Source organism: Aquarana catesbeiana, linkage group LG03 (assembly GCF_042186555.1).
Source record: "Aquarana catesbeiana isolate 2022-GZ linkage group LG03, ASM4218655v1, whole genome shotgun sequence".
Lineage (NCBI taxonomy): Eukaryota > Metazoa > Chordata > Amphibia > Anura > Ranidae > Aquarana > Aquarana catesbeiana.
The window spans coordinates 577,709,585-577,725,540 of NC_133326.1; the positions used below are offsets into that span (position 1 = coordinate 577,709,585).

A 15,956-nucleotide genomic window follows, 5' to 3' on the forward strand; every position below is an offset into this window, starting at 1 on the left:
AGTTATCAGATCCCCATCAGCCTAAGTACTACTTAAATATCGCACCACTATTCACTCTATTGAAAGCTAAACCTCAAATATGGGCCAAACTTCCTTTGGAGGTCATGGACAGAATTAATTAAGATAATCCTCCTACCTAAGGTTTGCTACACTCTCTGGCAGTTCTCTGTATAAATATATACCTCAAATCTTTTAAGGTAATGGAGGCTATACTCTAATCCTTTGTATGGGGCAATAACAGACATAAGCTGTTTTGGCATACTTTAAAAAATCCGACCACTTTAGCAGGTGCTGCACTGTTGAACTTTAGTAAATACTATCTGGCGTCCCAACTGTCCCACCTGTAACATGTTGACAAATCTGACCATCTCCGTTACTGGTCATTAGCATGTGGACCATATGCATCTGACCCCCCTCATTCTTATTATGATGTTCTTATGATGAGGGATTTAGGGATCCTCTACTGCTGACAACCCTAGCCTTCTCTATCACCATAAATGGGTTTGGGACCTGGCTATGCTCAAAGCAAACTCCACAATGATGCACAGCTTCTCTCCCCTCTGGCACAATAAACACCTACCAAAGCTTATAATGGTACAAGACTCTGACTTGTGGGCTTCTAATGACATATAGGTCTAGATGAGGAGGAATAGGGTGAAGCGTTGCATAACTGTATATTGGTATCCCCCAAGCTATCAGAACACTTCACACAACTACATAACCTACACCGGGCCTATTTAACCCCCATATGTATGGAAAAATTCTGACCCATGTACAGCCCCCTATGCCCAATCACATTCACCCATCTTATATGGGCCTGTTCCATTAGGACTTTATCCTGACTCAGACAAGTTCATGACTAAACATTTGCATGAGACCTCCTTTACAGCTAGAAAGCTAATAGCCCATAGTTGGATGCAGGCCCTTCCTTCAACATTTCAAGCCTGGATAGCCAAAATAAACAACTTACTACTTTCTTTCTTTTTTTCTTCAAAAAGCTAATATACATAGGAAAGGGTGTCCTATTAAGTACAATAAGATATGGGACTGCTGGCTACAGTCACCTGAAACCTGTACGTAGTAACTAATTCAATTACCTTACTTATTAGCAGTGTAACTTATGTCCTTGTTGGTCAATGGTGTCCTAATATGGAAATTAAATTATATTTGATTAACAACTCAGCCAGAGTATTATCTACCCAAGGAGGTGTAGTATTTTTTTTCTTTTTAACTGCACATAGATCATACCATTTATGTTAATTTTGTCTTTGTCATACATGCAAAATGTAGTGTTTACACTATTTGCCTTTAGTATATCAACCCCATTTTCTCAGGTTTGGTAGTAAGTAAGAGTAAAAAAAATACTAAACTCCTGTGGTCAGTAGGACAAGGAACAGTACTCTATCATTGGTATTCGTAGAAGGAATAGTGCCACATTGTTGGTATCAGTGAGAATAAGAGTATTCCATTGTTGTCAATGGGAGGAATAATGCCATACTGTTGGTGTCAGCGAAAGAAAAAGTGAGTAAGTGAGAGCAATAGTGCCCAAGGGCTAACTAAAGACAAGCAAAGGGCTGCATCTGGTCCACTGGACGCAGTTTGGAAACCACGCATTCACAGTATATTATATATTGTATCAAATTGACACACTGCATCAAATTGGTCTGCATGGCTGTCATCCCAGAAGGAACCCTCTTCTAAAGATAATGCACAATAAAGCCCGCAAACAGTTTGCTGAAGACAAGCAGACTAAGGACATGGATTACTGGAACCATGTCCTGTGGTCTGAGGAGACCAAGATACTTATTTGGTTCAGATGGCTATGGGTAGTGCCAATCTGGATGTACAGCAACCAGATTGTACTGGATGTACAGCAACACGTACAGACTAACTGAAAGCTGCAGAAGGGCCCCAGTGTGACGGGACCTAATATAAACTATACAGTAACCTGAATATTAGACCTACCTCTATGGCCAAAGGTAGTGCTGAGACCCCTCCAATTTGAGTTTGGGTTATCCAGTTAAGGGTATTGTTAATGCTATAGCATGCAAAGGTATTTTAGATGACTGTGCTCTTCCATCCTTGTGGTAAGAGTTTGGTGAAGGTCCTTTTCTGTTCCAGCATTACTGTGCCCCTGTGTACATAGCCAGCTCCATAAAGTCATGGTTTGAAGAGTTTGGTGTAGGGAAAACTTGAGTGGCCTGCCCAGAGCCCTGACATCAGCCCTACTGAAAACCTTTGAGATAAATTAAAATGTTGATTGTGAGCCAGGTCTTCTCATCCAACAACAATACCTCACCTCACAAATGAGCACAAATTCCCACAGACACCCTGCAAAGACTTCTGAAAAACCTTCCTAAAAGAGTGGCAGCCTAAAAAAGGGGGTGAGAAGTAATTCCATAATAATGCTCATCGACTCGTAATGGGAAGTCCACCAAGCTCATACAGGTGTAATGTTCAGGCTTCAGCAAACATTTTTGCCCATATAGTGTACCACAACCAGAAAGCGGAAGATGTGCAATTCAAGTTAGAAGCAGCAGAAAAAGCACATAAGCTTACCCTCACATTATCAAAACACCCGCTACTTGGTGAAATATCTGATTTGGGTGGAAAGATCCTTTAAGATGTTCCTTGAAACACAAAACTTTACAAACCTCCGCAGTGTGTCAGCCCATAAAGCATGTACCCCTTGTGGCAGAGACATTCAAAACTTCCAGGGTAATTGATGCAAATGTGGTCACAGGTCCTCTCAAAGGAACACTCATCAATGTCTGCAAAAGAAGAAACATTTGTTCTTTAATGAGATCAGATTTGAAAATTCAAGCTTTGGATGTGTATCTGATAGAACATTTTGTAACTGAAAGAAAAAAATACTGTATATGGCTTGCCCTTAGCAATTAGGTCCTATTTTTATGGTGTATTGATTCTCTTTATATGTTATGTTATTACATTGCCACTTGGATCTAATAGCAAACATCATGGGCTGTCTACTTCTACTAAAGCGGCTTTTCATGTAAGAAATTTGTGCTTTTTTTTTTTTAATGGTTTTAGCTCCTTATTGATTCACATTAAAATACTACACTATTAGCACGCGGGGCAAGGGCTGGACAGGAGGGGTGGCTGCCCTGGGCTCAGTGGTATCATGTGAGGTGGTAGGGCACTGCATGGGGAGCTCCTACCTACAAGCTGACAGGAGTAGGAACAGCTGACAGGCTGACAGGAGTAGGGACAGCAGCTTCACTACTCCTATCAACTTAGCACTGGAGAAGACAAGCCAGATCTGAAGAGGGGGCGAGAGCCATAAGGACGTTCAGGTCATGCTCTCTCATCCCTCCAGCCACTGAAGCCCTCCTGGATCGGGACTGCCAGATCACCACTGTGCAGTGCCTGACTGAGCATGGAAGAAAGAAAGAACATCTGACAGGTATTTGTCACACTGCATCTGACACATAATGCTCATACATTTTGGGAGGGGTGGTGCTATTTGGCATCTTCGCCCTGGACGATAGATGACCTTGTCCCGGCACTGACTATTGGAGAATTATTTGGCGAGCTTTAGTTATCCTAGTTCGATTTTACTGACAAGTACTTTTGGACATGGATATTGAGTAAAGTCTTTATGCCTGCTGTGGATGTTTGATTTAAAGATACAGGCGTGTATGCTGTTGTAATGGCAGCCATCTTCTCTGGTGAGTGTTCACTTCGCAGGGAGGTGGCAGCTGACCTCTGAACAGGTTTTGGAAAGATTAATTTCACTTCAGAAGGTGTTGGATCTTCTCTGCATTATTTCTTCACAAGACTTGATTTCTGGATTCAGTCTTTTCATGTGATAGACTTTATCATTGGACACTTGCACAAATGTTTTTTAATTTTGTTCATTTTGGAATATAATTATTGTAAACATAGGTGCTGCACATTTTACTTACTTTACCCTTGTGTTGATGCCTACTCTTTTATGCAAAATCCTCCTCCGTACTTTATCCTCCCCGCGCACTGCTGTCGCAAGCTTCCGGTGTGATGGGGGTTAATGGAACCAAGGAGCTGTCACAGGCTTTCATTAAGAGAGCCCGACTATGCCCACACTTTTTACCTTGCTTCATCATTCATCAAAGCCACACTAGAGTTATACATTTCACATAAAAGAAGAGGAATTAGTACAAGGGACACATTCTACCAACAGTTATGTCCCTTGTGCCGATTTTTGTTTTTCTATTATTTAGGCAGCACTTAGGTGCTAAATAGTTTTAGGGGACGAATTCTTATAAATATCACACTATGTTATACATTCACATCTAAAAGTCAAGTCATAGCTGTGTAGGCCTAAATAAGGAATGAAAACTCAGTTACCAAGATGCAAATAAAACTTTTAGGACTCATTAACACATATGTATTTAATTGCATGTCAATAACTGTACATAGCCTAGCCATTGTTTTAAATGGCTCATTAATGGCTTAAATGTCTCTAGTTCTTATCTTTACCATGCATGAGCATCATAGGGCCCATTGATGACAATGGCAGTGTACGAAAAAGTATGAAAACGCACACAAAGAGGATCATCCCATACCTAAGTGTTTTGCTATGTGTATTTTGTGCTACAAGTGCAATAACACAGCACATGGAGGCAGGCATAAACACAATTTTCAAGGATGTGTAGGGATTTCAAAGGTTATTATTTTATAATTAGACTGAAAATGACATAAAAAAATAACGGTTTTCTAAAAAAAAAAAAATAGACTGCTCCTTTAAACACAAATATAAAATAACTAGGTTACATCTTCAGCACTGTCAGCAAAAAAAAAAAAAAATATCTTGTAATGTTAGCATCTCAATCAGTTATGAGAGGGAAAAAAGAAAGTCGATTTAGTTTGATCCCAGCCCAGCTGAAGTTTCTTTTAAACAACCTTTAAGTGGTGCAGAGGATTTTATATATATACAAAACCAGCTCTTAGCCTAAGCCTTGGTGACCAGTTCATTCGTCAGGAATCAGGGTGTAATACTTATGTCAGTCACTAGATGGTGTCAGTGTACATCAACAAACGTGAAAAATTTGAAAGCTGTAGGAGTTAAAAAAAAAAAATTTCACAACAAATCTAATTATACATTATATATATATATATATATATATATATATATATATATATATATATTAACCACTTCCCATCCGGGCCAATGCTGCAATGCTGGCACTTCGCTCCTACATGTAAAAATCATAATTTTTTTTCTAGAAAATTACCCAGTACCCCCAAACATTATATGTTTTTTTTTAGCAGAGACCCTAGGGAAAAAAATGGCAGTCGTTTATGTCACATGGTATTTGCGCAGCTATTTTTCTAACACTTTTTTTGGGGAAAAAAAAAGGTTTCATGATTAAAAAAATAAATAGATAAAACAGTAATATTAGCCCAATTTTTTTGTATAATGTGAGAGATAATGTTATGCTGAGTAAATAGATACCTAACATGTCACGCTTTAAAAATGCGCACACTAGTGGAATGGCGACACAATTGGGCACTTAAAAATCTCCAAAGGGGACACTTTAAAATTTTTTACAGGTTACATGTTTAGAGTTACAGATGAGGTCTTGGGCTAGCATTATTACTCTTGCTCTAACGCACACGCGATGCCTCAAATGTGATTTGAATGCCGTTTAAATATGTGAGCGCGACTTACGTATGCATTCATTTCTGTGCGCAAGCTTACTCTTTACATTTTTTTTTTTTGGATCACTTTTATTCCTATTACAAGGAATGTAAACATCCCTTGTAATAGGAATAGTGTGTGACAGGTCCTTTTTATAAGACCCCAGATCTCTCCTCCAGGCTAGAAAGGCTGAGATTAAAAAAAAAAAAAAAACTCGGCCTTTCCAGCCACGTTTCCGGCATTGTTTACTTCCGCCGTGCTGGACATGACGTCATAACATTGCGCCTGGGCCTCCGAGGGTCATAGAGATGACTGGGGCCCATCTGGTCATCAGAAATCTCTATGCTAAACTTCTGGCGGCAACCAATTCGTTCTCCGGTATGCCAATCTCGAGCCGGGAGGAGCACCGGAGGGCGGGGGGGAGGGGGGGGCATCCCATCCTGCCGCCTGTAAGAACGAATAAGTGGCTGAACTGCTGCTATGATTGTTCTTATGGTACACAGAATCACCGGCTGAAAAAGATGATATCTGGATGATGACTGTAGCTGCAGGCATCGTTCAGATATCCCCACTCAAAGTCCATATTGTCATATGACTTACCTTGGGCGGGAAGTGGTTAATAAGCTTTTAATTTATTAAGCTTTTATATTATACCTGTCCCTTCAAAAAGCTCCTATAAATTAAATATTAGAAAGAATAGCTTTGAGACACGGTAAAGTAATTTCAAAAGTCGTTTTAAGTCATTTTATATTCCCATTTCAATAAAATAATTCCTGGTGATCCTGCTGTGAAAGTCCTTGTTCAGGTACTTCCTGTAAAAGCCGGCAATGCTTTATACCTGTCTCCCAGCTGTGCTTCTGCCTTGTCCCCCTGTCATACACACCCCTGGTGGTGACTATATAGGGCTATGGCGACAATTGTCCACCACTGTCACCATCAGGAAATCGGTCCACAGCAGAATGGCTGAAAGAGGCCAGGGTGGATAAGCAGCAGTCTAATAAAAAAAAATGCAATTGTTTATGATAAACAGTGCACATAAATAATAACTAAAAGCCATCCAGTTAGGGTTTAGAGATACCACTCTGAGACACCATAATCCTGGGCAGAATTACAGAAATTCTATCTGCGATTTCAAATTGCACAGCAAATGCTGCAAAGCATTCAACACACATTTGGGTGCCATTTATTCTATATGGCACCCCAAACGTTGTGCGATTTTGCTATGATTTTCACACAACAGAACTGCGCAGCAAAATGCACCATTAAAACTCATGTAAAACTTCTTCTGGACGACAGACATGCATAGGACAACCTATTCAAGTGAATAAGCTGCCTCATGTGCGACATGTGGGATCGCGTGAGAATCACGCTTTGAAAATTGCAAGCGGGAAAGCTTATTCCCGCTCTGCGTAGTGTGAGCAGGGCCTAAGTGTATTTAAAAAATGCCTCTAAACACTATACCCATCTAAAATACAAGAATCTATTCACAAAGCTTTAAGGTGGTAGTAAACTCTGCGTGGACACTTGTACCTACAGGTCAGCTTATAGTAAAGCTGACCTGTAGGTACAAGGAATATCTCCTAAACTTGCACCGTTGGGTGATATATTCAGTGTCTCTGAAGCCGGAGGCATCATCGGAGCATGTACTCTGAAGGAATAACATACTACTTGTTTAGTTCCTTCAGAGCCCTGTCCTGAAACGTCCTGCACATGTGCGGGAGTGACGTCATTATGGCTCGGCACCGCCACTGACGTCATCCCTTCCACGCTGCGCTCCACGAGCGGTTCAAGCCTCGGTTTTAGAACGCTCTACTGCAGGGTAGTCTTCCCAGTCACGATTGCAGACTGACAGCGGTGAGAGGCGGTGGTGTGGGGGATGGTCTATGTGGACAGCTTTTAAATGTAACCATATTGCTACACTTAGAGGCGCCTCTCTTCTCTTTTATACTCTGTAGCTCCTGCTAGATTTTGCTTCTAATCCTTTTGTGGAGGCTGCCATTTGAGGATGGACATTTTATGGTTACACAACCTTATCACATTGCTATAATCTTTTTATATGGACTATAAACTGAAGAACATATGAATAAATGGTTGCGGAACTAATCATTTGAGTTTCCATTATTTTTTATGGGGAAATTCGCTGTGATATACAAGTGCTTTGGATTACAAGCATGCTTCTGAAACAAATTATGCTCGCAATCCAAGGTTTTACTGTATTGGTAGGTTTGGTGTCATGCCTCACTGCACACAGTATTGTTAAGCAAATTGTGTGGGACTAGGTTGCAAAGTTTTTTTTTTTGTACCTGGAGATCCTGCCAGTAACAGCACTTCCTGTAGCAGGCTGACTATGCTAAGCCCCTGCCCCCCAATTTGCAACACTGTTGTCATCAAGCTTCTTCAGTTGTACATTCGGCTGCCTATTTGAAAGATCGGAAAGGCAGTCCAATGACCAGCTTTTCGGTTGTGGTCATTAATGAGCTTCTAAGGTGTCTTGAATGATTCAACAAAAATATGTCATTTGTTCAGCAACTATCACAAACAAAAAAGCCTAGCCCTGGTAATTCTCATTTTAACATGTGTGTTATTTAATGAATCTGTTTAGATCTCTGAGGTGCATTGTGCTGCGCTTTGAAAAATGAGACATGTCTAATTTTTCTGTGTATTTGAATGCACTGTGATGCCTAACAGTATATTAAAGACACAGCTAAATGCTCTACAACATACATTAAAAAAAGAACTAAAACATGGACAAAAGTAGATGGATACATGTAAACCTGGCCTTACCTGTCCTGCTGTCCGGGCTCTCTGTTGCAGAGCTAAACTACCCGAAGAATCTTCTGCATTCTACAATTCAAGCAGTACCCCGGTCCCCTCAGTATGGTGTGGTTCCATCCAATTGCCCCAACATCACTACAGGGCACAGTAGTGGCATACAGTTTCCTTTCCCTCCACTCAGGTCTCAGAATACACTCAGCTCCCTGCTCTATGTTGTGCAGTTTGTGACATCAGATTCCTGCCCCCTGCCTTCTAAAACTCAGAAATGCTGTGTAAAATGTGTGTTTTAGGAGGCTGTAGAGGAGAGAGTTGGCTGTAGATAGAATGGGACAACTTATACAGGAAGATTTGTTTTATCCCTGTGTATCCCCTGAGGCCAGTCACTTCACTGGGTACATGTGAGGGTTTACAACCACTTTAAAACAAACCTGTACTCCCTTTAACTCCCCAAAACCTGCCACATTAGGAAGATCTCAGTTTCAGGAAGGACAGTAAAGAGTTGCCCCCGCGCTTTTGGCCACTGAGACCACCAATCACAACTGCAAGGTACAACGAGCAGAGGTCCAGGTCTGAATTTTTCTTGCTGATTTGAGATTTGCATAGGTTACTAGAGGAATGCGACAGCTGCCACCTGCAAGTGCTGCCATATGTTCTTGCCGGCGGTTTATTACAGGTACATTTTATTCTTATGTATCTTCACTGCTGAAGATCACCTGAGATATATATAGATCTATATATAGATCTATATCTATAGATATAGATCTATATATATATATATATATATATATACACAAACAAACACATACATACAGTGAATATTATACTTAGCATTTCTATATAAGCCAGCTTTTTTGGAGCCTAATTGCTGGAAGGACAAAGTCCTGTAGTTAATCCTTAGCTCAGTGTCCTTGCAGGCAGAGAAGGGAAAAAAGCGAGCGGATGTTGCCTGGCCTTACCACAAAGTAAACCTTTAATAGGCAATTTAGTCCTAATTTAGACATGCAGACCGTAGTTGCTCTTCCTCATTATGATTATGAAAGGCAATAATACAGCCACAGGCAGGAGCGAAGGAAGGAAACGAAGGGCACTGTAACATATAAAATCTGCTCATTTCTTTACATCCCTGCTGCTTCTGTGATAATTTAGTGGGTGCGGGCTGCAGCGGGTGGGGGTGAAGGGGTGCTGGGAAACCTCATGGCCTATCTGCACACCTTGAGCAGCATACACAGAAGGCCAAGAACCTGATCACATTGCCATCTCCCAATGTCTAATGAGGAAGGGATTTCTGCTCTGGTGTTTGTTTATACCACAGTCCTTACCTAGAATAATACAAAGACTGACGGCAGAAAAAAACAAGTGATCCACCAAGTCTGCTCTATACATCTTTTACAAGGATAGATTTAAATAAAAGAAGAAAAAAAAAATGAATTTCCCAGCAACAGTAAAAAAAAACCCCCACAGATTGAACTATAATACTCACCTCCTCTCCAACGCTGTCCCCTGCAGACACACCACTCTTTAATCCAATTCTTGGCTGTACTCACAAATGTTTGACACATACCAGCTCCTTGTAGTTACAAAGCTACAATGTTGCAGTTTGATCACTGGGGGAGCCTGCAGCAGACTGACAGCATCGTCTTAGCCTAGGATAATCACAGCATTGGAGCACCAGGACTGTTTATTAATGATAAAACTTACATATTTTAACACATGATGGTAAAGTGAGCTATGACTAAAGTGGTTGTAAACCTTTGTTTTTATTTTTAATAAAAAGAACAAACATGCCTATACTTACCTGCTCTGTGCTGTGGTTTTGCATAGAGCAGTCCTGATCCTCTTCTTCTGGGGTTCCCCGCTAGCGTTCCAGGCCCCCCCTCTTCATCGGGTGTCCCCGCGGAAAGCAGCTTTTCCCTGGAGACACCCATGCGGGCTAGCTCCCGAGTCCCGCTGCTGCGTCCATTTACAGAGACATCGGGATTCAACCCTGCCCCCCCCCGCGTCACTGGATTTGATAGACAGCAGTGGGAGCTATCATTCTGTCCAATGAGAAGAGAGACAGTGGTGGGAGCCACTGCTCTTGTGTACATCACTGGATCGGATGGGCTCGGGTAAGGAAAGGGCGGGGGGCTGGAGCTGCAGCACAGAAGATTTTTCACCTTAAAGGGTTATTAAAATCAGGACCCTGCATTCACTATAGCTGATTTGCCACAGTACACAGAACATGGAAATGCAATTATTTTAGTAAATATAAACTGCCAAATACCTTTTCTCATCAGTAGTACAGTAATACCTCGAATTGTGAGTGACGTGGTTAGCGAGCATTTAGCAATACGCGCTATCATTTTTTAAAAAATCCTGACTCGGTTTGCGACCGTTGTCTTGCAAAACGAGCAGGATTCAAGCCTCTGGGGAGTGCAGTACTGCATTTTGCCAGAGGTGTGGGAGGCGCCGGTGACACTCAGAGCTGCTCGGATGCAGCTCCGCGCATGCATCCGAGCAGCTCCCAGCGTTTCCGAGTGTCTCCGGCGCCCCCCACCTCTGGGCACATATGGTACTGCATACAATAGAAGTCACTGTGGAATTAATTATTTGAGTTTCCATTGACTCCTATGGGGAAACTTGCTTTGATATACAAGTGCTTTGGATTACAGGTATTCTTCTGGAACCAATTATGCTCGTAATCCAAGGTACCACTGTATATAGAAATCCTGTAACTTCTATCAGTGCCTGGTTTAAGCTTGTAAGAGGAGTTTTCATATTGCACTGGCTGTCCTATGAGGATGCAGGTCCCCTGACCCTCTGTCTGGACAGAGCTGATTGGCCCTGTGCTGATCACATACACCCTCCCAAGAAAAAAAAACCTCTCTAGCAATACACACCAAACTGAGCATGTGCAGACTGACTCCACTAACTGTTTTATCTGGAAATATTTTGGGGAAAAAGCAAGAAAAGGAGGTTCTGTGCATACAGGATCAAACAGCCTTTTTACACAATGCAGAGGGGGTTAACCCCTTAGGTTCCACAGCGAGTATAACAAGCATGCTTTACTGCATATCCAGACTGATTTTACTGTTGTGGGTCTAGTAACACACCTCCAACCCCCCCCCCCCAAAAAAAAAAACCCCTGCAAGACAAAGCAAGCATACTAGCTCATTATGAAATACTTACCTTAGAATGATGACCTGGTCCGGCATCGGCACACCACTCACACAGCCGACATGTTTCCCAGGGGTTACTTTCGGGGTCGCAGGCTCTGGCACTGTGATTGGCTGGAGCGTCAATTACGTCACTCCCATGCATGCGTGAGGGGTGCCTCTGGTCACGGCACGGGCCCTGAAGATAAAGCACGAGCAAGCCGTTCCTTCAGTGCACATGTGCCGATGACGTCGGTAGCAGGGTATATAGTAAATATCTCCTAAACAGTGCAAATTTAGGAGATATTTACAGTACATACAGATAAGCCTTATTATAGGCGTACCTGTAAGTACAATTAAAGAGGAAGACTTTACTTCATCTTTAAGGCTTTAGAACCACTGTAAGTGCTGATTAGGCGTAAAGCATGTTACCTGTTGACGTTGCATCCCCCTGCTTTGTTTTGTAGAGATGTACTTTTATGAAGAATTTTTCATTAAAAGGTGATGTTTTAGAAGTGCGGCCAACCAGAACATTTCTTTCTTTCTAAAATTTCTGGATTGTAAGCTCTAACGAGCAGGGCCCTCTGATTCCTTCTGTATTGATTTGTATTGTAATGGTACTGTCTGCCCTACTGTTGTAAAGCGCTGCGCAAACTGTCGGCGCTATATAAATCCTGTATAATAATAATAATAATCATGATATTGTTGTACTGTGACATTTCACGAAGTTATTACTGCAGACCTGATAGGTCCACCACAACACGTGCCCATTCAATGCAGCAAAATACCAAGCCTATGTAATATATCTGCTAAGAAGATTTTTACAATAAAGTCATGATAGAATAATAAGTGGAGAAAAAAAAATGACTCATCTAGTCTTGCTGGTACAACTTTCAACGCATGGAGGTTGATATACTAATGGCTGTTCACTTTGCAAAGAAATGTATCCTTAGCTCAGTGAGCGTGCTGAAAATTCATTTTGCAAAGCATACCCAACCACATGCAAGGAGAAAAAAAAAATATTTTTGCTTGCAGATGATTGGATGATGGAAGTCAGCCCATCGTTCACTAAGCTAAGTGAAAATAACCTTGCAAAGTAAACAGCCTATTAGCCTTTAGTAAATCCTGCCCCATGGTGTTTTCTCAGAAATGGCAAGTATGGTTTCTGCTGCAATCCGTTTATTTGCACTGCCTTGTCCACCCTAATTAATGAGTGCTGATTTTTTTTTTTTTTTTTTTTTATTAAATCATTCTCAGTTGGATATTTGTTAAGCTGGGTATACAAGTATCAAAATGTGTCTGGTTCAACAGGAAACGGCTGAATTTCGATCCGTGTGTACCCCTCTGTGTTCAACAGAAACCAATGGTCATGCTGGAAAACCAGCATTCAATCAGCTTATATGGATCTGTGAGGTTTTTTCATTAAACCCACTGGTGGAACGAAAAAAAACATAGTGTATAACCAGCTTAAAGTGGTAGTAAACGGAGGTAATATAAAAGCCTGTCAGCGGATTTTGTGAGAGAAGAGACCCTTAGAGGTCTCTTCTGTCATAAATATCCCCCCTGCTTGTCAGCGGGTAATGTGATCTGAGCAGCACATGCGCAGCTCAGATCAACCGCAGCGATGTTACTCCCATGCGCATGCGCAGGAAGATTCCGAACCCGGAAGGAAGACCAGGTGAAGACGGACATGCCAGGGAGCCATGACAGCACATTTGTCGGTAAGTCTGTCATAATGTACTAGTAAGCAGTGCATACTAGTCTATTATGACTTAAACCTGCAAGGGGCCCATTTTTGTTGTTTACAACCAGGACTTTACTATCGCTTTAAGTGTTATCTTCCATCTATGTTAACAGTCTCACATGATTGTAAATACAGTATACAGCAACAACAGAATGGCTAAACTGCTCCTGTTTCCTAGAAGAAATGGGGATTTCAAGTTCTCTTCTGTGCTGGTCATGTGATCAGAATCCTAGGCATTTAGCCCTGCTTTCTCTGCTGAAGTTAATTTAGACAAGTCGAACTCTGAAACTCTCCTTTAGCAATGATCACAGGACCAAATGCCTAGGCTTCTGAACATGTAATTGAATCTGGAGATGGCCCCCATTTTTACAACAGAAGGTAAGCATTTCAGACCTTCCTATTTATCTTTATTTATCCATTCAAGCATGACAAGATCAGAAGGAATTTCTGTCCTCTAAAATGACAGAGGTATTTTAATGCAGCTAGCTGAGATCACATAAAGAAACAATGTAATGGCTTCATGAGCATATTCCTGTCTCTTCCAGGATGATAATTTCTACATTATGCACGTCCTGTAAAGCAGTGGTGGTCAACATTCTTGATATGGGAGACCTCAAGCGCAGCCCTGACCTCACCCAAGGGCCACACATACAATCCAGTGAATTTTCAGTGTCAGAGAAAGCAGGCACACAACAGGATATAGTCAAAGACTATGGGTATGAAAGAAGAGATGGTCGGACTCTGCAGACATAGTAGAGGAGATGGTCAGAGACTGCAGACATGATTCAGGAGATACAGTGCCTTGAAAAAGTATTCATACCCCTTGAAATTTGCCACATTTTGTCATGATGCAACCAAAAATGTATTTTAGTGGAATTTTATGTGATAGATGTTATATTCAGCCCCCTTTACTCTGATACCCATAACTAAAATCTAGTGGAACCAATTGCCTTCAGAAGTCTCCTAATTAGTAAATAGAGTCCATTGTGTGTAATTTAATCTCAGTATAAATACAACGGTTTGAGAAGCCCACAAATGTTTGTTAGAGAACCTTAGTGAACAAACAGCATCATGAGGGCCAAGGGACACGCCAGACAGGTCAGGGATAAAGTTGTGGAGAAGTTTAAAGCAGGGTTAAGTTATAAAAAAATAATATCCCAAGCTTTGAACATCTCACGGAGCACTGTTCAATCCATCATCCGGAAATGGAAAGAGAATGGCACAACTGCAAACCTACCAAGACATGGCCGTACACCTAAACTGACAGGCTGGGCAAGGAGAGCATTATTTAGAGAAGCAGCCAAGAGGAGCTACAGAGATCCACAGCGCAGGTGGGAGAATCTGTCCACAGGACGATTAGTCGCACACTCCACAAATCTGGCCTTTATGGAAGTGGCAAGAAGAAAACCGTTGTTGGAAGAAAGTCATAAGAAGTCCTGTTTGCAGTTCACAAAAAGACATGTGGGGGAAACAGCATGATGGATGAAGCCAAATACAGGGCAATCTTAGAAGAAATCTTGCTAAGAGTCTGCAAAAAACTTTGCACAGCCCACGTGCAGAGCCCGCCAGGAAGTCGGTACGGCGCTGCGCTAATCAAAGGCAGTGAGACATTTTCCCGATGTGCGGCTGCAGAGATCGGGAAATGTCTCACTGCCTGTGATTAACGCAGCACAGCGTCGACTTCCTGGCGGGCTCTGCACGTGGAGTGTGCGAACACGCCCGAGCCCATCCTTACTTGAGACTGGGGCAGAGGTTCACCTTCCAGCAGGACAACGACCCTAAACATACAGCTAGAGCTACAATGGAATGGTTTGGATCAAAGCATATAGTGTGTTAGAATGGCCAAGTCAAAGTCCAGAACTAAATCCAATTGATATTTATTGGTAAAACATTTTGAAAACCATTTATCATTTTTCTTTCACTACACAATTATGTGCCGCTTTGTGTTGGTCTATCACATAAAATCCCAATACATTACATTTAAATTTTTGGTTGTAACTTGACAAAATGTGAAAAATTTCAAGGGGTATGAATACTTTTTCAAGGCACCGTAATTAGAGACTGCAGACATGATAAAGGAGATGGTCTGAGACTGCAGACATGATAAAAGGGATGGTCAGGGACTGTAGACATGATAAAGGAGATGGTCTAAGACTGCAGACGTGATACAAGAGATGGTCAGAGGGTATGAACATGCTTTAAGAGTTGTTGAAAACTGAGAACATGCTTCAGTTGACAGATATAGATTGGAGAAATTTTACATAAGACTGCTGGAAATCAGGCTATAACAGGGCAATAGGAAAGCACAGATTAGTGCCTGCAGAGGCTCCAATGACTTCATAAAATGTGTCTAGGGCTGCATGCTGCTCTTGGGCCACCAGTTGAACACCAGGGATCTAAAAGAAATAGTTGCAAATGAGTACACTAATCACAAAACAACTGATGCAGACTGAATACCTAAAAAATATGTTTCTGAGCCACTGACCAGGATATTATGCAACAGGTAAATTTAGAGTGAAGCCATGTTCTATTTTTTTTTTTTAGCGTGAAGTCAGGGCTTTCAGAGGAAGAGGTCAATGACTACAGCATACATAACTATTTCATTTGTTGTTTCCTTTAGAAGCACTGGAAGCGTGGAAAGCATACTCTGCATGTGACTGCT

The 15,956-nt window shown here is 41.6% G+C and overlaps 1 protein-coding gene across 4 annotated transcripts in view; it reads right to left on the bottom strand.

The window, feature by feature from the left end:
• The window catches only part of SCUBE1 (signal peptide, CUB domain and EGF like domain containing 1), a 461,934-nt gene that overhangs the window by 58,689 nt on the left and 387,289 nt on the right, over positions 1-15,956 (bottom strand). For all 4 annotated transcript variants that reach the window (XM_073621953.1, XM_073621951.1, XM_073621952.1 and 1 more), the window contains one exon: positions 2,655-2,771. In XM_073621953.1, the coding sequence (XP_073478054.1) occupies positions 2,655-2,771 (117 nt within the window). The remainder of the gene's footprint in view (positions 1-2,654; positions 2,772-15,956) is intronic.